We start from the raw sequence: 25,156 nt of genomic DNA on the forward strand, positions 1-25,156 counted from the left end.
TTGATGGAGTGAGAGAGTCAGCACTGCCCCAGGTTAATGATGTTATTAATGTGATGCTGTTGATGGAGTGAGAGAGTCAGCACTGCCCCAGGTTAATGATGTTATTAATGTGATGTTGTTGATGGTGTGAGAGAGTCAGCACTGCCCCAGGTTAATGATGTTATTAATGTGATGCTGTTGATGGTGTGAGAGAGTCAGCACTGCCCCAGGTTAATGATGTTATTAATGTGATGCTGTTGATGGTGTGAGAGAGTCAGCACTGCCCCAGGTTAATGATGTTATTAATGTGATGTTGTTGATGGTGTGAGAGAGTCAGCACTGCCCCAGGTTAATGATGTTATTAATGTGATGCTGTTGATGGAGTGAGAGAGTCAGCACTGCCCCAGGTTAATGATGTTATTAATGTGATGCTGTTGATGGAGTGAGAGAGTCAGCACTGCCCCAGGTTAATGATGTTATTAATGTGATGTTGTTGATGGTGTGAGAGAGTCAGCACTGCCCCAGGTTAATGATGTTATTAATGTGATGCTGTTGATGGTGTGAGAGAGTCAGCACTGCCCCAGGTTAATGATGTTATTAATGTGATGCTGTTGATGGTGTGAGAGAGTCAGCACTGCCCCAGGTTAATGATGTTATTAATGTGATGTTGTTGATGGTGTGAGAGAGTCAGCACTGCCCCAGGTTAATGATGTTATTAATGTGATGCTGTTGATGGTGTGAGAGAGTCAGCACTGCCCCAGGTTAATGATGTTATTAATGTGATGCTGTTGATGGTGTGAGAGAGTCAGCACTGCCCCAGGTTAATGATGTTATTAATGTGATGTTGTTGATGGTGTGAGAGAGTCAGCACTGCCCCAGGTTAATGATGTTATTAATGTGATGCTGTTGATGGAGTGAGAGAGTCAGCACTGCCCCAGGTTAATGATGTTATTAATGTGATGCTGTTGATGGTGTGAGAGAGTCAGCACTGCCCCAGGTTAATGATGTTATTAATGTGATGTTGTTGATGGTGTGAGAGAGTCAGCACTGCCCCAGGTTAATGATGTTATTAATGTGATGCTGTTGATGGTGTGAGAGAGTCAGCACTGCCCCAGGTTAATGATGTTATTAATGTGATGCTGTTGATGGTGTGAGAGAGTCAGCACTGCCCCAGGTTAATGATGTTATTAATGTGATGCTGTTGATGGTGTGAGAGAGTCAGCACTGCCCCAGGTTAATGATGTTATTAATGTGATGCTGTTGATGGAGTGAGAGAGTCAGCACTGCCCTAGGTTAATGATGTTATTAATGTGATGTTGTTGATGGTGTGAGAGAGTCAGCACTGCCCCAGGTTAATGATGTTATTAATGTGATGTTGATGATGGAGTGAGAGAGTCAGCACTGCCCCAGGTTAATGATGTTATTAATGTGATGCTGTTGATGGTGTGAGAGAGTCAGCACTGCCCCAGGTTAATGATGTTATTAATGTGATGTTTTTGATGGTGTGAGAGAGTCAGCACTGCCCCAGGTTAATGATGTTATTAATGTGATGCTGTTGATGGTGTGAGAGAGTCAGCACTGCCCCAGGTTAATGATGTTATTAATGTGATGTTTTTGATGGTGTGAGAGAGTCAGCACTGCCACAGGTTAATGATGTTATTAATGTGATGTTGTTGATGGTGTGAGAGAGTCAGCACTGCCCCAGGTTAATGATGTTATTAATGTGATGCTGTTGATGGTGTGAGAGAGTCAGCACTGCCCCAGGTTAATGATGTTATTAATGTGATGTTGTTGATGGTGTGAGAGAGTCAGCACTGCCCCAGGTTAATGATGTTATTAATGTGATGCTGTTGATGGAGTGAGAGAGTCAGCACTGCCCCAGGTTAATGATGTTATTAATGTGATGCTGTTGATGGTGTGAGAGAGTCAGCACTGCCCCAGGTTAATGATGTTATTAATGTGATGTTGTTGATGGTGTGAGAGAGTCAGCACTGCCCCAGGTTAATGATGTTATTAATGTGATGCTGTTGATGGTGTGAGAGAGTCAGCACTGCCCCAGGTTAATGATGTTATTAATGTGATGCTGTTGATGGTGTGAGAGAGTCAGCACTGCCCCAGGTTAATGATGTTATTAATGTGATGCTGTTGATGGTGTGAGAGAGTCAGCACTGCCCCAGGTTAATGATGTTATTAATGTGATGCTGTTGATGGAGTGAGAGAGTCAGCACTGCCCCAGGTTAATGATGTTATTAATGTGATGTTGTTGATGGTGTGAGAGAGTCAGCACTGCCCCAGGTTAATGATGTTATTAATGTGATGTTGTTGATGGTGTGAGAGAGTCAGCACTGCCCCAGGTTAATGATGTTATTAATGTGATGCTGTTGATGGTGTGAGAGAGTCAGCACTGCCCCAGGTTAATGATGTTATTAATGTGATGCTGTTGATGGTGTGAGAGAGTCAGCACTGCCCCAGGTTAATGATGTTATTAATGTGATGCTGTTGATGGAGTGAGAGAGTCAGCACTGCCCCAGGTTAATGATGTTATTAATGTGATGCTGTTGATGGTGTGAGAGAGTCAGCACTGCCCCAGGTTAATGATGTTATTAATGTGATGCTGTTGATGGTGTGAGAGAGTCAGCACTGCCCCAGGTTAATGATGTTATTAATGTGATGCTGTTGATGGTGTGAGAGAGTCAGCACTGCCCCAGGTTAATGATGTTATTAATGTGATGCTGTTGATGGTGTGAGAGAGTCAGCACTGCCCCAGGTTAATGATGTTATTAATGTGATGCTGTTGATGGAGTGAGAGAGTCAGCACTGCCCCAGGTTAATGATGTTATTAATGTGATGCTGTTGATGGTGTGAGAGAGTCAGCACTGCCCCAGGTTAATGATGTTATTAATGTGATGCTGTTGATGGAGTGAGAGAGTCAGCACTGCCCCAGGTTAATGATGTTATTAATGTGATGCTGTTGATGGTGTGAGAGAGTCAGCACTGCCCCAGGTTAATGATGTTATTAATGTGATGCTGTTGATGGTGTGAGAGAGTCAGCACTGCCCCAGGTTAATGATGTTATTAATGTGATGCTGTTGATGGTGTGAGAGAGTCAGCACTGCCCCAGGTTAATGATGTTATTAATGTGATGCTGTTGATGGTGTGAGAGAGTCAGCACTGCCCCAGGTTAATGATGTTATTAATGTGATGCTGTTGATGGAGTGAGAGAGTCAGCACTGCCCCAGGTTAATGATGTTATTAATGTGATGCTGTTGATGGTGTGAGAGAGTCAGCACTGCCCCAGGTTAATGATGTTATTAATGTGATGCTGTTGATGGAGTGAGAGAGTCAGCACTGCCCCAGGTTAATGATGTTATTAATGTGATGTTGTTGATGGAGTGAGAGAGTCAGCACTGCCCCAGGTTAATGATGTTATTAATGTGATGCTGTTGATGGTGTGAGAGAGTCAGCACTGCCCCAGGTTAATGATGTTATTAATGTGATGCTGTTGATGGTGTGAGAGAGTCAGCACTGCCCCAGGTTAATGATGTTATTAATGTGATGTTGTTGATGGAGTGAGAGAGTCAGCACTGCCCCAGGTTAATGATGTTATTAATGTGATGCTGTTGATGGAGTGAGAGAGTCAGCACTGCCCCAGGTTAATGATGTTATTAATGTGATGCTGTTGATGGTGTGAGAGAGTCAGCACTGCCCCAGGTTAATGATGTTATTAATGTGATGCTGTTGATGGAGTGAGAGAGTCAGCACTGCCCCAGGTTAATGATGTTATTAATGTGATGTTGTTGATGGTGTGAGAGAGTCAGCACTGCCCCAGGTTAATGATGTTATTAATGTGATGTTGTCATGCTGGACCACATCCTTTGACATGGTGGCTGCGGTGCAGCTGGTGTACGAGATTGAAAAGCAGAGCAGAAGTAACTGCAGTAAAGCAGCAGAGCATGGAAACAACACGCTGCTACACGTGCACACAAATAGAAATATAGAATACAAGAGATACGTGGTAAAACAGCTCAATCAAAATAAAAACGGAGGTTAAATAGAAAAAGTATTTTCAGCAAACAAACACCTCGTTCATATGCACAATGACATGGTGTTCAAGCTGTCAGAGGGTCGTTGTGTAATTAGCATGTAACACCGTTTTGTGGGTTTGATCCGATTGAAGTGATCCTATTGAGTCTGACACGGCACAGCATGGTGTCGTCTCGGCCAGCCCCTCACCTTGTCTCGCCCGTATCGGCGCAGCAGCTTGTAGGGCCAGGCGAAGAGGGTCTGCTTGGTCTTGGGCTCCTTCAGCAGCAGGCTCTCCTTATCAGCTTTCAGGCAGTATGAGCCTTGCAGTCCGCACCGTTCCGACGCCTCTGTCTTCTGCACCGACACCCAGAACTCACTCACTGCAAAACCAACGCAGGCAGAGAGTCAGTAACCAGGCAGCCAGGCTCTGCTGACAAGGGAATGCTAAACCAGTTTGCTGGAGGTGACTTAGGTTTTGAATGACAGGAGAGATAAAGCATGTGCAGAACCATATGGGAAAGGAAAGCTTGGTAAACAATGAATCACAGCAAACATAGTCATGTATGCCCTGAGCCTACGAGAGCAGAAATATGAAGTATAGAGGCATACAGACAGAGAAGCATAGAGGCATACAGACAGAGAACCATAGAGGCATACAGACAGAGAAGCATAGAGGCACACAGACAGAGAAGCATAGAGGCACACAGACAGAGAAGCATAGAGCCACACAGACAGAGAAGCATAGAGGCACACAGACAGAGAAGCATAGAGGCACACAGACAGAGAAGCATAGAGGCATACAGACAGAGAAGCATAGAGGCACACAGACAGAGAAGCATAGAGGCACACAGACAGAGAAGCATAGAGGCACACAGACAGAGAAGCATAGAGGCACACAGACAGAGAAGCATAGAGGCACACAGACAGAGAAGCATAGAGGCACACAGACAGAGAAGTATAGAGGCATACAGACAGAGAAGCATAGAGGCATACAGACAGAGAAGCATAGAGGCATACAGACAGAGAAACATAGAGGCATACAGACAGAGAAGCATAGAGGCATACAGACAGAGAAGCATAGAGGCACACAGACAGAGAAGCATAGAGGCACACAGACAGAGAAGCATAGAGGCACACAGACAGAGAAGCATAGAGGCACACAGACAGAGAAGCATAGAGGCATACAGACAGAGAAGCATAGAGGCACACAGACAGAGAAGCATAGAGGCACACAGACAGAGAAGCATAGAGGCACACAGACAGAGAAGCATAGAGGCACACAGACAGAGAAGTATAGAGGCATACAGACAGAGAAGCATAGAGGCACACAGACAGAGAAGCATAGAGGCATACAGACAGAGAAGCATAGAGGCACACACACAGAGAAGCATAGAGGCACACAGACAGAGAAGCATAGAGGCACACAGACAGAGAAGCATAGAGGCATACACACAGAGAACCATAGAGGCATACAGACAGAGAAGCATAGAGGCACACAGACAGAGAAGCATAGAGGCACACAGACAGAGAAGCATAGAGGCCTACAGGCAGAGAAGCATAGAGGCACACAGAGAAGCTTCTAATACCTCCAGGATTATCGTGGAGCATCGCTGAATCACTGAGGGCTCTCTCCAGGGGTTCAGGTAATCTGATCATTTCCATATCTCTGTTAATACCAGTGGTACGTATTGTATCTAAATGTGGGTAATTGGAACTAATAAATGATAAACATTGCTAATATTTGAACCATGGTCTGGTCTCATCCTTATAGCATAACAAAGTAGTTAATTCCACATTTATCTTAATTCATAAACCTTACAGGGCCAGCTCTGCCCGACGCACCATGAACCAGACTCAAGAGTCAAATCAAACATGTTCAGGAGGGTTTACATCAAATGTGCACAACTTTAACCCTGGCCCACTGCAGATCCACTGCAGAACCACTGCACTCCCACTGCAGATCCACTGCACTCCCACTGCAGATCCACTGCACTCCTACTGCAGATCCACTGCACTCCTACTGCAGATCTACTGCACATCCACTGCAAATCCACTGCAGATCCACTGCACTCCCACTGCAGATCCACTGCACTCCCACTGCAGATCTACTGCACTCCCACTGCACATCCACTTCACATCCACTGCAGACCCACTGCAGGTCCTAAATGAGTTAATCGGACCAAGTAAAGGTGAAGGACTAGTTGAGGACCGGATTGGAAAGAAAACCCAGACTGCACAGGATCCTGAGGGCCAGAGTTGTGACCCACTTTCACCAGTGGTCTGCATGTCCCCCTTATTTTGTATTGTTTTTATTTTTTCAGTTTAGAAAAACATTTTCTTCATTGTGATACTGTGGAAACAAGCTCAGCTGACATGCGTCTAAAGCAACCTGTTGATCCCGGAACGTCCTGCTAAGTCAGCGCTCACTGTGACAAGCCTCACTGTGACAAGCCTCACTGTGCGTGCACCTGCAGGGTAGCGGCTCTTTAGGCGAAGGCTGTGTATCTGTCACTCCCTGGGTGTGAGTGATTGTTTGATTGATTGGCAGATTGATTGATTGGCTGCTTGACTGATTGATTGGCGGGTTGTGTGATTGATTGGCGGGTTGATTGATTGACTGATTGATTGCACATGCCCTGCGGAGCCCCTACCTTCATCCCGGGAGAAGTAGATGAGGTTCTCAGCCATCTCCATCTCAGACTTGCTGTTTGAAGGGCTGCTGGAGTCTGAGCCACTGCTGTGCTTCAGGTCTCCCAGGTTCCCCTGAAAAGCAACAGAGAGAGAGAGAGAGAGAGAGAGAGAGAGAGAGAGAGAGAGAGAGAGAGAGAGAGAGAGAGAGAGGAAGAGGAGAGAGACAGAGAGAGAGAGATGAGAGAGACAGAGAGAGAGAAAAGAGACAAGAGAGACAGAGAGAGACATAGAGTTAGCACAGACAGAACCAGTGCAGTAATAGTAATTGAACTGCACTCTGTAGTATATTGCTAGACGTGCAGTAATAGTAATTGAACTGCACTCTGTAGTATATTGCTAGGCGTGCAGTAACAGTAATTGGGACTCCAGTCTGTAGTAGAAGTGCTGAAGTGCTGTTGCGTGTGTGAGTGTTTATTAATATTACATCAGGTACACTCCATACAGTGCATCAAGATCAAAACTATTATCAGCTGGTAGCTGGCAGCTTGGTCATTGTTAAGTGATGTTATATGGATCCCCTACAAGCAGGATTCATGCCAAAGCACACAGTGTACTGACCCTCTGTGAATAAAGAACTGTCCTTGAGGCTTTTGGGTTAGTTTGGTTTTTAAACATTATAGATCTAGGGTTTCAGAACTCGAGAAGGAGAATTTCTCTCATGAGGATCGCAGTGCGTCTGGGTCGTGTTCCCTCCTGCAACAATGCTGTTTTTCAGCTCCCACAATACGCCACTCATTTCAATCACAGCAGCGGCTTCGTTGCAGGAGAGAGCATGAACTGGATACTCTGTGATACTCCTAAGAGAAATCTCTTTGACCTGCCAAAAGAATCCTGGGAAAAAAGTAGAGAATGCGTTTCTTATAAACACTGCAGGATATTCGCTAACACTTTAATAAACCTGTTTTAAAACAGAAGGCAAAGCAGTGTGTCTGATGCCATTTTGCTAAAACGTATTGCAAATAATGTGCTATTGAAACTGCTGAGCTGGAACCTAATTAATAGCCACTCCTCAGTCCAGATTGTCCTTCATTGTTTTCCCAGGTGTATTCATTCAATTGTAATTGCCGTATTCTTGTGATTGTACAGCGAACAAAGTTTGTTCTACAAAATGTCTTACTTACTTATTTAATGATTTAACAAGTTAACAGAACAATCTGGATTTCACACCATCTATAAAATACAGGAAATCAGAATTTCAAACCTATAAAACGGGAAGTACAGTAAGAAACTGTAGCGCAAATGTCAGCAATTAAAATACAATCACAGGCCCTATTCACAAAGCTTTACCTCCCTCACAACTTACTTAAGGAAACCCTTTTTAAAATCTCTCAAATTCAGTAATCTGCTCCAGACTGTCACCAGCTTCTTTACAGCAGTCCAGAAACTTTGATAAATCGATAAATCAACCTTCTGCTTGCTCTAATTAATGAATCAACAGCAGGATGAACCCTGTCCTCAGACTCCCCTCTGCTGTCCCTGGAAGGTGATATGAACCCCCTCTAGTTTTGACTGATCTCAGACTCCCCTCTGCTGTCCCTGGAAGGTGATATGAACCCCCTCTAGTTTTGACTGTCCTCAGACTCCCCTCTGCTGTCCCTGGAAGGTGATATGAACCCCCTCTAGTTTTGACTGATCTCAGACTCCCCTCTGCTGTACCTGGAAGGCTATCTCACACAGCTTCTCGATCCACTCTGCCGTGGCTTGCTTCTCTGCGGCGAAGACGTGGATCTTCTCGTTGGTCTCCACGCAGAAGGCGGCCATGCTTTCCTTGGGGCAGGTCTCTGTGACGGCAGGCAGGATGCTGATGCACTCGGCCAGCCGGATGATCTTCTTGTCCATCTTCTTGGTGTTGGGCTTCTCGCTGGGGTTGCTGCAGTCGAAGTACTCAAGCCGGGCAATCCCGTTCTGGCTGGCAGGGTACAGGATGAACCAGCTCTTCTTCCATTTCTGACCAGGACAAAGAAAGAAAGAAGCAGGTCCTTAGGGGCGTTGGGTTCAGCTGACTCCCTCAAAACATTTCAACCTTAACCATGGCCATTTCTTTTTTTCACAATTGGAAAAGTGGTGCTCAAGACACAAAATCAGACAATAAGACGGCAAGGATGGAAATAAGGCTCCCACTGCATAGCAGTTTGATCCATTCCTGGTTTTGCTATTAGTTTAATAGGACACACCTGAGCTTGTTACCTATACACACTGTGGCTAATCAAGGTCCTAGTAAAGCCTGGCATGGATGAAAATGAGTCTTATTTCCAATCTGTGGACTGATAGCCTCCATACGACGTGCTGCTCTTGCAATGGTCCCACAATGAGATCATCTGCATAAGACACAGTCTGATCCAGGGAGCCCATACTTGCACACTCACACACACACACACACACACACACACACACAGAGTAAGTATGTCAGTGAGGCAGCAGAGGCTGAGCATCCACCCGTCTGTTACTGCACTCCTACACTGTCGTCATGACAACCAGGATGTGGAGGAGGAAGAGACTTACTGGCCTTGCAAACTTCCTGTATTGTATTTACCCTGAATGAACTTCCCCTTCAAACCATCTTTCCACTGAAAAGAGACTAAACAAGACTAAAGTAAAACAAGCATGTCAGCGACCCCCCCCCCCCCCCCCCCCCCGCCATTCAAAATGAGTGTTATTATTATCATTATCATCATGAAAAGTAAATCCCAAACTGCCAGCTATGGCAAGTTATCAGATTGGAGAGTTAAATGGAATAGAAGTGAGACGCACAGAAAGAATCCCCAAGATTTACCCACAGAACAGAACGTACAGCATCCCTATTGCAGAGGAGATCAGGTCAAGCTAACTGATTACAAAGAGGGCTGAGCAGAAAGTCTCAGCTTTTAAATATGTATACTAACTGTGCTCTGTTTAAAATGCTTTATTTCCATGGGAGAATGTGGGCAGAATGGAGAAAACTCCGGACCATGATTGGAGGTCGAATGAATGAATGACTCAGATTGTTTTAAATGAGGCAGGTGTGTATAAAAGGCTGCCCTGGGCTGTATGTTCAGTCCTGTAGAGGCTGGGGTTTAGGAAGGAGCTCCAGTGGGTTGCTGCCAAAAGGAACCAAAAGTGTGACTGTATGTCGTTATTATGTGTTTAAAACAAATCTATTTTTCCTTTACTTTTGTTAAATGAAAGTGCTCAGTAGCATCACGATTTAAATGAACCACTCCAGTAATGTAGCCAAATCAAGGCTTACTCTAACCATAGCCTTGCAGAAGCAGCGAGGGTTAATGATCCAGGCTGCTGTCAGTTTCAGGTGATGGCAGGTTAATAGATTAGGCTTTACCTTGCCTTTTGGTACACCAGTGTTTTTCACTTTGACAGTTCCTCATTGCGGTACAGTCAGCTGATTTTCCCAGCAGTTACAGAATGCATCATTTAGACTGGGGCTACATGGATGAATGGATGAATGTTATATACTTTAAAACATGTTTGTATAGGACTACAAAAAATAAAACGTGAGGACACAGTGTTGAGCCCCCCCCCCCCCATTTCAGAATAAATGAACATAAGAACATAAGAAAGTTTACAAACGAGAGGAGGCCATTCAGCCCATCTTGCTCGTCTGGTTGTTAGTAGCTTATTGATCCCAGAATCTCATCAAGCAGCTTCTTGAAGGATCCCAGGGTGTCAGCTTCAACAACATTACTGGGGAGTTGGTTCCAGACCCTCACAATTTTCTGTGTAAAAAAGTGCCTCCTATTTTCTGTTCTGAATGCCCCTTTATCTAATCTCCATTTGTGACCCATGGTCCTTGCTTCTTTTTTCAGGTCAAAAAAGTCCCCTGGGTTGACACTGTCTATACCTTTTAGGATTTTGAATGCTTGAATCAGATCACCGTGTAGTCTTCTTTGTTCAAGACTGAATAGATTCAATTCTTTTAGCCTGTCTGCATACGACATGCCTTTTAAACCCGGGATAATTCTAGTTGCTCTTCTTTGCACTCTTTCTAAAGCAGCAAATACCCTTTTTGTAACGAGGTGACCAGAACTGAACACAATATTCTAGGCAAGGTCTTACTAATGCATTGTAAAGTTTTAACATTACTTCCCTTGATTTGAATTCAACACTTCTCACAATATATCCGAGCATCTTGTTGGCCTTTTTATAGCTTCCCCACATTGTCTAGATGACGACATGAGTCAACATAAACTCCTAGGTCTTTTTCAGATTCCTTCTTCAATTTCAGTATCTCCCATATGATATTTATAATGCACATTTTTATTGTCTGCGTGCAGTACCTTACACTTTTCTCTATTAAATGTCATTTGCCATGTGTCTGCCCAGTTCTGAATGCTGTCTGGATCATTTTGAATGACCTTTGCTGCTGCAACAGTGTTTGCCACTCCTCCTATTTTTGTGTCATCTGCAAATTTAACAAGTACGCTTACTATACCAGAATCTAAATCATTAATGTAGATTAGGAATAGCAGAGGACCTAATACCGATCCCTATGGTACACCACTGGTTACCTCACTCCATTTTGAGGTTTCTCCTCTAATCAGTACTTTCTGTTTTCTACATGTTAACCACTCCCTAATCCATGTGCATGCATCTCCTTGAATCCCTACTGCGTTCAGTTTGAGAATTCATCTTTTATGCGGGACTTTGTCAAAAGCTTTCTGGAAATCTAAATAAACCATGTTGTATGCTTTGCAATTATCTATTGTCGATGTTGCATCCTCAAAAAAATCAAGCAGGTTAGTTAGACATGATCTCCCTTTCCTAAAACCATGCTGACTGTCTCCCAGGATATTGTTACCATATAGGTAATTTTCCATAAGTTTACATATAATAGAAGTCAGGCTTATTGGTCTGTAGTTACCTGGTTCGGTTTTGTCTCCCTTTTTCTGGATCGGTATCACGTTTGCTATTTTCCAGTCTGTCGGTACAACCCCTCTGTCAAGAGACTGTTGCATGATCTTGGTTAGCGGTTTGTAAATAACTTCTTTCATTTCTTTGAGTACTATTGGGAGGATCTCATCCGGCCCAGGGGATTTGTTTATTTTAAGAGCTCCTAGTCCCTTTAACACTTCTGCCTCTGTTATGCTAAAGTTATTTGAAACTGGATAGGAACAGGTTGTCATGTGGGGCATGTTGTCAGTGTCCTCTTTTGTAAAAACTTGTGAAAAGTAATCATATAATATATTTGCTATGTTTTTCTCTTCGTCTATGATTTTGCCATTTGTGTCTCTTTGACATGTAACCTCCTCTTTGAATGTTCTCTTGCTGTTATAATATTGGAAAAACATTTTGGAATTGGTTTTAGCCCCCTTAGCAATATTGATATCTATCTCTCTCTCTTGGCCTTTCTAACTTCCTTTTTGACTTGTGTTTGCAGTTCCAAGTAGTCTATAAATTAGAAAGGGAAATGTAACAGAAGCAATGCTGTTTGAGATTTGCAGCTACTTCTTTGGTTTACACTACGAGTACATGACAGGGGTCTGTTACATCACTGGTGCTTTTCTATCCTATAGAGGTTCGAAGTCTCCCACTGAGGCCAGAGCTGGTCTGTCCGGTGCAGGCCTGTTACACACAGAAACTAAAAAAAAGCCATGTCATACACCCACAAGGTCAGTATGATGAACTAGCCCTCCCAGGACTGAATGCATGGGGATGCAAGCCATGTCATACACCCACAAGGTCAGTATGATGAACTAGCCCTCCCAGGACTGAATGCATGGGGATGCAACGTGTATCCCTGGTGCAAAGCTATTCTTAAAGGCTGCATCAGCCTGTTTCAAGTCAGTCACAATGACGGGCAGTTCAGCAAACATGAAGCACAGCACTGCAGGAAGTTCAAATATGTTTCTGCTTATCACATAAAGAACCTGTGACCTTTGGTTTGCTGCAGCTCAGATACAACTCCCAGTTAATCACCAAGCTGCTCCTAATTATTCACTTTATTATTACCTCCTTCAGCCTTGTTAGCTTCAAAAACAGTAAACATGCTTTACCAGGACTCTCTGGGCTGGACAAAGCTTACAGTACCTATGCTTTACCATACCTACACTCGGTTCTTTATAATGCTTGGCTAGGCTTTTACTATGGTATGCTTTTACAAGGAGTGGACCCGAGTCACAAACCGTTGACTTTTTTCAAAGCCTGTTTTTCAAAATAAAACACAGTTTGATATTTGTAGCTTCTTTAACAACAGTCTCGAACAGTTTCATGAATATTTTGTTTAAAAAAGCCCAAACCTGAGCTCATGTAACTGTGTTGACTCCCCTTATACAAGTTTCCAGCACTGAAGAACAGTGTACGCATGGTAAAGTGTAGGTTAGCATTAGCAAGGTATGGTAAAGCATGTTAATAAACATGGCAAATCTGGTTAAACTATGGGAAATGCATTGTGCAGTATATATGGGGAAACTGAAGCACAGTAAACTTTTATAAAGACACAGGGGTGCATTTAACACCAAAGTTTAAAAATGTCACCAGGATGTGATGATTGCAACAGAAAACTATATAAACAGTTACTGAGAACAAGATGAAAAGTCCAGCATGACGGATGTGATGAGGTATGTCAACGCCTTGTTTAGGCCAGACATCTATTCTGTGCAGAGCTCCTGAATTCTGGAGTCAGTTACCGCTTGGCATTCGAAATGGCTAAATGTAAACATCCTATTAACAATTACTTCTGTGCTCAAAGTAAATGCAAGATTGTGTGTGGGATCATGTTCAATGTATATGTGTCTACTTTATGTGCCAATGTAAAATCTGGCGTGAGAGAAGACCCTGCAGTTACTAAGAAGGTGCAACAGAAGAAGCACACAGAAAGAAATGCAGAGGTTTGAACAGTCATCGGAGGGCATGTTGACTCTGCGGACGCGGGCTGTTTCAGAGCTGGGCTCACTTTCACAGTGGGAACTTTGCTAATCGTAACCCGGGCAAGCCTGTTAAAATCACTCAGAAGAGCAGCGACAACAGCTGGGGGCTACCGTACAAAAACAAAACAACTTCCAACAGAATGACAGCTGACACAAGTCTCTAGCACCAACAGTTCTGTAAAAGGTGGATTAAAACTTGGAGGGGGGAGCTCCCATCGGCCCAATTTTGAGTTTAAAACCTGGACAGGAAGTTAGAATATAACAGCCTGTCCAAACCTGCTGCTGTCTACAAATGCCTGCAGGTTTACCAGTCATGTATAATTTACTGCTGCTTTGCATAAAGAATTACCAGGGATTGCAGGTCACATTAAATTCTTATTCGTACAGTATGTGAACTATCAAGACATGTTCATCCAGCTGCAGAAAACTGAAATTCAACAGCTGCAGTGGCTGTAATGGCCCTGGACAGTCATCATCCAGACTCAAAACCCTCATGGGACACCCTGTAGAATGGAGTGACCCTCATGAGACACCCTGTAGAATGGAGTGACCCTCATGGGACACCCTGTAGAATGGAGTGACCCTCATGGGACACCCTGTAGAATGGAGTGACCCTCATATCTCACCCTGTAGAATGGAGTGACCCTCATGAGACACCCTGTAGAATGGAGTGACCCTCATGAGACACCCTGTAGAATGAAGTGACCCTCATATCTCACCCTGTGGAATGGAGTGACCCTCATGAGACACCCTGTGGAATGGAGTGACCCTCATGAGACACCCTGTAGAATGGAGTGACCCTCATGGGACACCCTGTAGAATGGAGTGACCCTCATATCTCACCCTGTAGAATGGAGTGACCCTCATGAGACACCCTGTAGAATGGAGTGACCCTCATGAGACACCCTGTAGAATGAAGTGACCCTCATATCTCACCCTGTGGAATGGAGTGACCCTCATGAGACACCCTGTGGAATGGAGTGACCCTCATGAGACACCCTGTAGAATGGGTTGACCCTCATATCTCACCCTGTAGAATGGAGTGACCACAGAGCCCTGATAAGACGCTCTAGTTGACCATTGCCCTGGTGACACCTGCAGTGTCTTAGAAGCAGTAAGAGAACAGTGCTAGTGTATCACCCCTTATAAATGTTTACCATGGTATTTCTGAAGCTTTACTATACTATGCACTATCCAGAGTTTACCCTGGTTTGCCACGCTTATCAATATGCTTTACCATACCTCGCTATTCTTTACAATGCTTTCCTGTGCTTTACTACACTTTGCTGTGCTTGTACCAGGGTTTTCAAAATAAGCCGGCAACTAGCGCGATCCACCGCCTAAAACGGGTAATTGGCGGGTAATTTTATTAAAAAATTGAGAAAATCAGAAAGGCTGGGCACTGTACACTAAAACACAGCACTGCATATACGTATTGAAAGAGTCTTTCCTTGAGATCAGAAAATGCAGAATTTTTAGTTGTTCTAAAAAATTGTCTAAACCTCGTTTGTGGAACTGACATCAGGAAGGATGAAACACTGGATTCTTTTAAGTCTAAATTGAAAACATGCTGCTTTGAATGTTCTTTTACGGTTGTAGCTGGAGTGAAGGGCACTATGTAATATTGTATTGTATTGTATTTTCTGGTATGAAATGTAACTGCGTGAGTCATGTCTTATTCTGAGCAGTTTAGATGTTTTCCTGTGCCTGCAGTGTCAGCATTTCATTCCTGAACGACAGTGCTCATTGCTTGTCATTGATTCACACTGCACAGGTTCATTCTGTAGTGGCGTTTTTGTCCTGTTTTAGTTTCACAGTTGCATCCTGAAACAGCATTGTGATGTCACTCCATCTAACACATGTGTCACAAATGCCGTGAGATTCAGGGGCGTGTCTGATGGTTGCATCATAGTGACGTCAGAGACGAGATACTTTCAGTTAACAGAATAAGCACCAGTAATGACTACACTTAGAAAAAAATCTAGATTATGTTTCTTTGAATCAAAAAGTTGGGAGTGACTGTTTTAAACGCCGTGAGAATTGTGAGTGTAGTTTCTTTACATCTAGAATAAGATAAATGCGACAGGCTCTGGTATCTATCATCCCGGCCATTAGAAGAGGGCTTCCAACAAACAGGCTAGGATGAGCTGCTACTGGATCCCTGTCCTCAACACCATTTCATCTGTGTCTATAGAAACACAGGATGATGCCTCTCCGATGGTGCATCTCCACATATCTCCAGACTGCGATCATCTCAGTAACTGTAAGCACAGAAAGACGCGTGCACTCAAATCCGGGGACACCCAAGACAACACTGTAGACATTGGTTTATGTTTCTAGAGCAGCAGCCAGCTGTAAAATAGGACGTGCAGTGAAAGGGAAGAAATGAGTTCAAATGTGATCTATTAAAGAGTTCAGGGAGGGACAGGATGCGTTGAGATCAAGATAAGTCGTTACCTGCAACAAGTGATAAACACGTGTCGCTAATTTTTGTTATTTAAAAAATGTTTTGTTTTTTTTTCCTAAACTCTGTTTCGATGCATGGGTTGAGCAGTTTTGTGAATATCAAACGTTATTTCATCAATCAAAACAGAGTATTTCAATGCTTAAGGTTTTAAAAATTAATTTATGGATTTCCAGTGCCTGTGTACCATCGACACTCATTTTGATTTTTCTGAAGCAAAAGGTTGACACTCTCACAAACCTCCAGACACCAACGAGCTCAAAGCAAAACCCATTCCTGCTCCAGTGCAGTGTGCATCCGGCTCAGCCCTCGCTGTCACCAACACTGGCACTGTCCCTTGCACTCTGTCATGCTGAGAGACACAGTAAAATAACTCCTTTCACAGATTACTGAAGCGTGAGGCAGCCCGTGCATTTCACAGCACTCTCCCAACTTCCTGTTGATGCTGCATAACATCACACATTTAACTGAACACAATCCAACTGCTGGAGTAAAAACATACACACGAACTGCAACAGTACAAGCAGCCACGGAGAGATTGAGAAACCCTGAGTGCTGATCCCGGACAACAGTTTTCAACAGGAACGTAAAGCAGTGGTCAGCTGGGGTCATTGCTCACGTTGTCTCTACCCAGCCAGGTGTGTGTGTGTGTGTGTGTGTGCGTGTGTGTGTGTGTGCGTCTGTGTGTGTGTGTGTGTGTGTGTGCGTCTGTGTGTGTGTGTGTGTGTAGGCTATCAATGTGCAGACAAAAATTGAGAAAATGTCCCCACAAAGATAGTAACTCCTGAAAAAAGCGCTTGTAAAACATGCTTTTAAGAACTAAATATGCCTTCAAAAGAAATAATAAATGTACCAAAGTATTTAGTTTATTGTCAACTTCACCCTGTGTGGAGTTTTGTCTGACTGGAGTTAGACATAGTAAATAAAAATAGTGAGAGTCAATGAGAAGTCCCCACAAATATGTGTATGTGTGTGTGTGTGTGGTGTGTGTGTGTGGTGTGCGTGTGTGGTGTGCGTGTGTGTGTGCTTGTGCATGTGTGTGGTGTGCATGTGTGTGTGCATGGTGTGTGTGTGTGCGCGTGTGTGGTGTGCATGTGCGCGTGGTGTGAGAGTGTGTGTGTGTGTGTGTGCTTGCGTGTGCGTGTGCGTGTGCAGCAAGTCAGCCTGTAATAAAGGTGTAGAATGCAGGCTAATGCAGCACGACAACTTCCTCAAAATTGTGGTTCCTTCTATAACAGAATGTGCTTCATTTTTTTTTTTGTTTACACTTACCCTGCTGGTGTTTAGTTTAAATTAGTTATTGTGTTTTGTAGGTAACAAGGATGTGAAACACATCACCTGATGCTATCTCTATCTCTCTGGAGTTCCCATACCACACACTCCAATAACATACTAGGCTCTTTCTATTGGGGTTCAACTGAAGGGGTGGGTCAGTTTACAAAGATCATGTGAACCCTAAGACAGAACCTACACTATCTGCTATCTGCTGTTATCTGCTGTCTGTTAGGATTCTGATCAGATGCATTTCTCTGAATGCTTTACAGCTGTGGTTCAGTCTTTCCACGTGTCACAGTTAAGATATTACAGTTTGCAACTGGCCTATTTAAAGCCCAGCATTTGTTCTCAAGACAGACAGTGATAATTCCAAACCACATCCCAGTCACGGACGCCTCGCTACCAGCTCTACCAAAACCATTCAATACAAATCTATGAACACGTGACTCAATCCATGAAGACACAAACCCAGGATAAGCTCAGTAGCTCATGTAGAAATCCAGTTGTAAAGCACCGGTCAAGCAATACAGCAATCAGCTTGTGTACCAGGTCCTGTTTGTAACAATACACTGACAGATGTATCATGCATTAAAGGGCACACAAGGACCTTTTTATTTGATTGTGTTACATGTTCCCATGTGTTGCCAGAACTGTTTCCATAAGGTCTGTGTATTGTTTAGACATACTGAAAAAAAAAAACAGCTGTTACATTGACACCAAACAAATAAAACAGAAGAGATACAAGTCTCCTACTGAAACAGGGCGTGTAAACCCTGACCCCAACCCTAAACGAACTGTGGTCGATTGACTGGAAAAGGGCGAGAAGCTTTCAGAAATACTGAAACTCTGGGATGTGTCAACAAACGAATTAACTATCAAGACATGTAAACCAAGCGAGTTAGGTTAGGAGAGTATGTGTTCATACCAACTATAAAACATACTCATTCTTTATTCAATAAACCACTTGTTGAACTAGATGAGCAAATGATATTACTATACACTACATCATGTAAAGATGAATCTTTATATCTCTGATGTTTAACTGTGTATTCCTTTATTATAGGGATAGCACCTGTGATTGCATATTGGCCCACATACAAAAAAGTCATTTTGCACAGCTATGATATCAAACATGTCATATTGCACAGCTATGATATGAAAAAGGTCATATTTTGAATCTGTTTCAGGTCCATACTTTGATTTTTCCCATAATCACTCAGCCTTCCCCGTTACACAGACCACATAGTAGAAGATTCAAACTGCAGCAGCGAGCCAGCAGGAGACTGGGGTGTTGAGGCATGGATTGACTCTGCTTGTGGTGAGCGGGGTCGCTGGTTTGAACCCAACCTCCACCCTCTAACACTTTTGCTGTAAATGTAAGCGCATGCATAATGTGTCTCTCCCTCCATTGTCAAATCTCTGCCACATCTGAGAGGACATTTCTGATGAAGGCAGCAACGTTCAGTCTTTAAAAGGGGAAGGACACACAGTCTGGCTGCTGTAATTCAACAGATTTAATAGATAATCAAATAGAGGAAACACGTTCGGCTGACCTTTTGTGAACAATATTATCTTCAATGCATTCTGTGAATGCCAGCAACACAACACCTCCTGGCATTCTTATCAGTGTTTCCAGGCCTGTCACAATGTTTCCCTATTTGCAGCATTGTTAATCATTACTGTCTAGATGCTTTAATATCTGCTGTTTTTGTACTGCTCAAACATTTACATTGTAACGGATCAATATAGGCGACAGGGATCAATGTCTTCATGTTACTGAGTTGTGGCGAGTGTATGGGTAACACGGTAGAGGTGCAACAGGGCAGAGGCTGGGTGTGAAACAGTGACCCAGCAAGAGAGCTGGACTTATAGATCGTTTAGACAGACTCACAGCATACTGGTGTAACTCAAGCAGACCACCATTTAGACAGACTCACAGCATACTCAGCGATCGACAGTCCGTGTATCACACAGCACTGCCCGTTACACTCCTCCTTTAACCTCAGTGATCGACAGTCCGTGTATCACACAGCACTGCCCGTTACACTCCTCCTTTAACCTCTGTGATCGACAGTCCGTGTATCACACAGCACTGCCCGTTACACTCCTCCTTTAACCTCAGTGATCGACAGTCCGTGTATCACACAGCACTGCCCGTTACACTCCTCCTTTAACCTCTGTGATCGACAGTCCGTGTATCACACAGCACTGCCCGTTACACTCCTCCTTTAACCTCAGTGATCGACAGTCCATGTATCACACAGCACTGCCCGTTACACTCCTCCTTTAACCTCAGTGATCGACAGACCGTGTATCACACAGCACTGCCCGTTACACTCCTCCTTTAACCTCAGTGATCGACAGTCCGTGTATCACACAGCACTGCCCGTTACACTCCTCCTTTAACCTCAGCGATCGACAGTCCGTGTATCACACAGCACTGCCCGTTACACTCCTCCTTTAACCTCAGTGATTGACAGTCCGTGTATCACACAGCACTGCCCGTTACACTCCCCCTTTAACCTCAGCGATCGACAGTCCGTGTATCACACAGCACTGCCCGTTACACTCCCCCTTTAACCTCTGTGATCGACAGTCCGTGTATCACACAGCACTGCCCGTTACACTCCTCCTTTAACCTCAGTGATCGACAGTCCGTGTATCACACAGCACTGCCCGTTACACTCCTCCTTTAACCTCAGCGATCGACAGTCCGTGTATCACACAGCACTGCCCGTTACACTCCTCCTTTAACCTCAGTGATTGACAGTCCGTGTATCACACAGCACTGCCCGTTACACTCCTCCTTTAACCTCAGTGATCGACAGTCCGTGTATCACACAGCACTGCCCGTTACACTCCTCCTTTAACCTCAGCGATCGACAGTCCGTGTATCACACAGCACTGCCCGTTACACTCCTCCTTTAACCTCAGCGATCGACAGTCCGTGTATCACACAGCACTGCCCGTTACACTCCTCCTTTAACCTCAGTGATCGACAGTCCGTGTATCACCAGTATGCTGTGAGTCTGTCTAAACGATGGTCTGCTTGACTGAGTTACACCAGTATGCTGTATCTGTCTAGACTCCTGGCATTTAACACACCCCAGTTTGTCTGGCATTAGTGAGTGGATGGCAGGCACCTACACATTTATTTTATTTATTGACTTCATTTTCTTCATTACTTAAGTGTTCATTTTTTTGGAGGTTAATTTTTTGAATGTGTGTTAATTGCATTGCTATCTCTTGACCCTTTCGGCTCCAGTATCACACACAGTATCAAGCGCATTCACAGTGCCAGTTTCAACCCGGGGCGAAACTGTCAACCTGGGGCAAACTGAGCCCTGCCAGAGACTAGGGTTGAGAGCTTTCAACCCAGGGGGAAACGTTCGCCTCAGGTTGAGATATGAAATGTGAATGCAACAGGGTTACACTCGCCTCGGGTCGGAAATGCGTATGGCAGTATATTACGTCTCACCTGAAAGACGGAGCACAAGGAGGTTAAGTGACTTGCTCAGGGTCACACAATGAGTTAGTGGCTGAGGTGGGATTTGAACTGGGGATCTCCTGGTTACAAGCCCTTTTCTTTAACCACTGGACCACACTGCCTCCTATAGTAGCAGTAGCCACAAAACAAACGTTGAGGGGCAAGGGTCACGCATCAGCATGCCCTGGGATGACAATATGTCATGTGAAACAATTATTGTACAATTATTGTAGTATGTACCGATCTTTCTGGTTAGTTTGCAGTTTTTGGATATGTTGTTTATGTTCTCTTCACAATGAACAGTTCATTTCCTAGAAGTGCTTACTGTAGCTACATAGTTATAATTTTATTTTAAAAAACAAATTAATTTCAGTCCACAATCACATTTAAAATGAGATCTCCTATTTACTGTGTTTTCTGATCTCTGTGTGCTGCTGTTCAAGCTTGAAGCGCAGTTTATTGTGTTGGTTGTATTTGTAATTTCTAAATTATTGCCCCTAGTACATTTTGGTGACGGTCTCAATGGGTACATTTCCAGGGCTGCGTTCAGTGGGCAGGTGGCAGCAGTGCAGTGTACGCTTGCAATTAAGAGGTTTCTGTTGTATGTAAGTATTGTTGTAGAGCAAAATAAATTTAAAAAAAAAATCAAAAAATAGAACAATTTATTTTTTCAACAATTATTCAACCCAGTAACATTTTTATACAGCAAGTAAAATTAAAAATAAAAACAGTTCTTTGAATACATCTGTGAATGACTTTAGCTTCTAGTTTCCTTGTTTTGCAACCTTCTGCATTTCCATGAGCTCCTGCGTCTGCCTCTTCTGTTCTTCTGCAAAGTCTTACAATTGAGGTACTACTGTTTGTTTGTTTTTTCGTCGTTTGCCATTTTGTTGTTCAATAGAAAGTGCCACGTAACGCACTGGAGCGCTCTGGAGCACTCTGGAGCACTCTGGAGCGCTCTGGAGCGCTCTGGAGCACTCTGGAGCACTCTGGAGTGCTCTGGAGCACTCTGGAGTACTCTGGCTATTCAGCATCTTCTCACAGAAAACAGTGTGTACAGAGACCTGCTGGACGACCTGAACAAAAAACTGCTGCAAGTTCAAGCGAGCCCAAACAAGCCAGCGTTCTGCGGGTCGTCCTTGGTAAAGCAAACGCACACGATAACTGAGGAAGTTTGTAAATGGTTTCTAGTGATTACAAATTGAAAAGGCTAATCCTTGTGTTTGATTTGTATTCATGTGTTGTCTAGTTAGGATTGTTCTCTTGAATTTCTTTCAACAAGTTACTTACAGTTTTTAAAACGTTTACGTGAATACATCTTTTTTGTATAACTGTGTATTAATTATAGCACTGCAGGCAATGTGACAATCAAAAAACTTACATCCTGTTAAAACATTTTTTTGTATTTGGGCCAATGCCAAAAATAAATAATTCGACAAAGATGGCGACTTTGCATGGGGTACACCAGGGTACCGCGTTCAGCCTCAAATACATCAATACATACATTTTAAACAATTTTATTTACAGTTAAGAACTCATAATAATAATAGCATCAATTATAAAACAAATTAAAATTAGATTGATGTAATAATTGTACAGAAGGAGTTAGAACATTTTGAGTGCTGAGTGCCGGCACTGTGCTACAGGAGGAGCTGAGAGTGCTGAGAGAGAGCAGAGCACTGAATACCGGAGGAGCTGAGAGAGAGCTGAGCACTGAATACCAGAGGAGCTGAGAGAGAGCTGAGCACTGAATACCAGAGGAGCTGAGAGAGAGCTGAGCACTGAATACCAGAGGAGCTGAGAGAGAGCTGAGCACTGAATACCAGAGGAGCTGAGAGACAGCCCAGCACTGAATACCAGAGGAGCTGAGAGAGAGTTGAGCACTGAATACCGGAGGAGCTGAGAGAGAGCCCAGCACTGAATACCGGAGGAGCTGAGAGAGAGCCCAGCACTGAATACCAGAGGAGCTAAGAGAGAGATGAGCACTGAATACCGGAGGAGCTGAGAGAGAGCTGAGCACTGAATACCAGAGGAGCTGAGAGAGAGCTGAGCACTGAATACCGGAGGAGCTGAGAGAGAGCTGAGCACTGAATACCAGAGGAGCTGAGAGAGAGCCCAGCACTGAATACCAGAGGAGCTGAGAGAGAGCTGAGCACTGAATACCAGAGGAGCTGAGAGAGAGCTGAGCACTGAATACCAGAGGAGCTGAGAGAGAGCTGAGCACTGAATACCAGAGGAGCTGAGAGAGAGCTGAGCACTGAATACCGGAGGAGCTGAGAGAGAGCTGAGCACTGAATACCAGAGGAGCTGAGAGACAGCCCAGCACTGAATACCAGAGGAGCTGAGAGAGAGTTGAGCACTGAATACCGGAGGAGCTGAGAGAGAGCCCAGCACTGAATACCAGAGGAGCTGAGAGAGAGCCCAGCACTGAATACCAGAGGAGCTGAGAGAGAGCTGAGCACTGAATACCAGAGGAGCTGAGAGAGAGCTGAGCACTGAATACCGGAGGAGCTGAGAGAGAGCCCAGCACTGAATACCAGAGGAGCTGAGAGAGAGCTGAGCACTGAATACCAGAGGAGCTGAGAGAGAGCTGAGCACTGAATACCGGAGGAGCTGAGAGAGAGCCCAGCACTGAATACCAGAGGAGCTGAGAGAGAGCCCAGCACTGAATACCAGAGGAGCTGAGAGAGAGTTGAGCACTGAATACCGGAGGAGCTGAGAGAGAGCCCAGCACTGAATGCCAGAGGAGCTAAGAGAGAGCTGAGCACTGAATACCGGAGGAGCTGAGAGAGAGCTGAGCACTGAATACCAGAGGAGCTGAGAGAGAGCTGAGCACTGAATACCAGAGGAGCTGAGAGAGAGCCCAGCACTGAATACCAGAGGAGCTGAGAGAGAGCTGAGCACTGAATACCGGAGGAGCTGAGAGAGAGCCCAGCACTGAATACCAGAGGAGCTGAGAGAGAGCTGAGCACTGAATACCGGAGGAGCTGAGAGAGAGCTGAGCACTGAATACCAGAGGAGCTGAGAGAGAGCTGAGCACTGAATACCGGAGGAGCTGAGAGAGAGCCCAGCACTGAATACCGGAGGAGCTGAGAGAGAGCCCAGCACTGAATACCAGAGGAGCTGAGAGAGAGAGCAAGAAAGAAAGAAAGAAAGAAAGAAAGAAAGAAAGAAAGAAAGAAAGAAATATGATAGGATTATGGGGAAAGAAAGAATCCAATTGAATCCAATCCAAACATTACATCTTCAATAGTATCGACACAACACGTTGTTAAAGTACACGCAGAAACAGTGTTTTTTTTTTTTGTCCTGCACTAAGCGTGCAGCTTCCTCCTTTTCAAGTTTTCTTGTTGCAGATGTGAGAAGTGACTGAGTTCACGTGCCGAACGGAACCGTTTTGCAGGCTACAGAACTAAGCTCTTTGTTGCAATGTACATGCAAAGTCTACAAGCATACACTCCTGACCACGGACATTTTACCCTCTGCTTGAAACTAAAGTAACACAGGGGAAGCGGCTCGTGGAGGCAAGGAAACAGCAAAGAAAAACTGAACACTAATGGAGTTACTTTTCCAATACGTGATCGATTTGCTTACCTTGCCAAACTTCTGATGCTGGACATACAGCTGCCCCTCTTTAGCGACTTTATCCATCTCTTCTCAGTACTTAGTAATACTTAAATAAAAACGTGTGTGTGCCGTTCGTTTCTGCTTTCGACTTCCTCGCAATGTAACTTCCGCTATGAAAATATTAATAACCATTTAGCAAATACAGTATTTCGTCTAATTTGTTTTTTTTGTAACGAATGACACACCCCAGCCCCTTCTCTGATTTACCAACCCCTCCTGCAGCTCCTACTCCCCGGGCTATGAATGCGAGAACGCAGTACAGAACACCCTCGTCGCCCGCTTAATGACATGAAACTCGATTCTTTCAGTTCTAGTACTGCCCAAACCTGACACGCATCACGTGTCGCTCAAGCCGAGGGGCTTGCCCGTACGTAATTTTCTTTTCTGTCAAGTGTTTTGTTAAAACACGTCAGGGTGTTCTTTATTTGCGCAGATGAATGCATTCCATTGAAATCACTTATTTGGTATGCTATGAACTTGACCTTGCCTGCCACACAAAACGTAAAGTTATTATTATTATTATTATTATTATTATTATTATTATTATTATTATTATTATTATTATTATTATTATTATTATTATTATGCAGTTTCACAATCGCGGGTTGGTTCACAACATTGTTGCTTTATTACACGCGGTCACCTTGGTAATTAGATACCTTGCATTGAGCCACTAAAAACACAAAGTCGAATTCTAGAATACCACACATTCACTGTATGTTAATAGTGTCTTTAGCTAGTGAATCC

The 25,156-nt window shown here is 44.0% G+C and overlaps 1 protein-coding gene across 2 annotated transcripts in view; it reads right to left on the bottom strand.

Moving 5' to 3' along the window:
• LOC117420573 (docking protein 1-like) overlaps positions 1 to 24,708 on the bottom strand; it is a 37,850-nt gene extending 13,142 nt beyond the window's left edge. Inside the window, exons 1-4 of one of the 2 annotated variants that reach the window (XM_059034789.1) lie at positions 24,377 to 24,708; positions 8,353 to 8,643; positions 6,657 to 6,768; positions 4,213 to 4,385 (exon numbers count right to left, since the gene is read on the bottom strand). In XM_059034789.1, coding sequence (XP_058890772.1) covers positions 4,213 to 4,385; positions 6,657 to 6,768; positions 8,353 to 8,643; positions 24,377 to 24,433 — 633 coding nt within the window. In that variant the 5' untranslated portion in view covers positions 24,434 to 24,708. The remainder of the gene's footprint in view (positions 1 to 4,212; positions 4,386 to 6,656; positions 6,769 to 8,352; positions 8,644 to 24,376) is intronic. The other variant, XM_059034795.1, reaches the window with a different exon arrangement.
• Positions 24,709 to 25,156: the final 448 nt, after the last annotated feature.

The sequence above is a fragment of the Acipenser ruthenus genome, chromosome 1, assembly GCF_902713425.1.
Source record: "Acipenser ruthenus chromosome 1, fAciRut3.2 maternal haplotype, whole genome shotgun sequence".
In the NCBI taxonomy this organism is placed as follows: Eukaryota; Metazoa; Chordata; class Actinopteri; order Acipenseriformes; family Acipenseridae; genus Acipenser; species Acipenser ruthenus.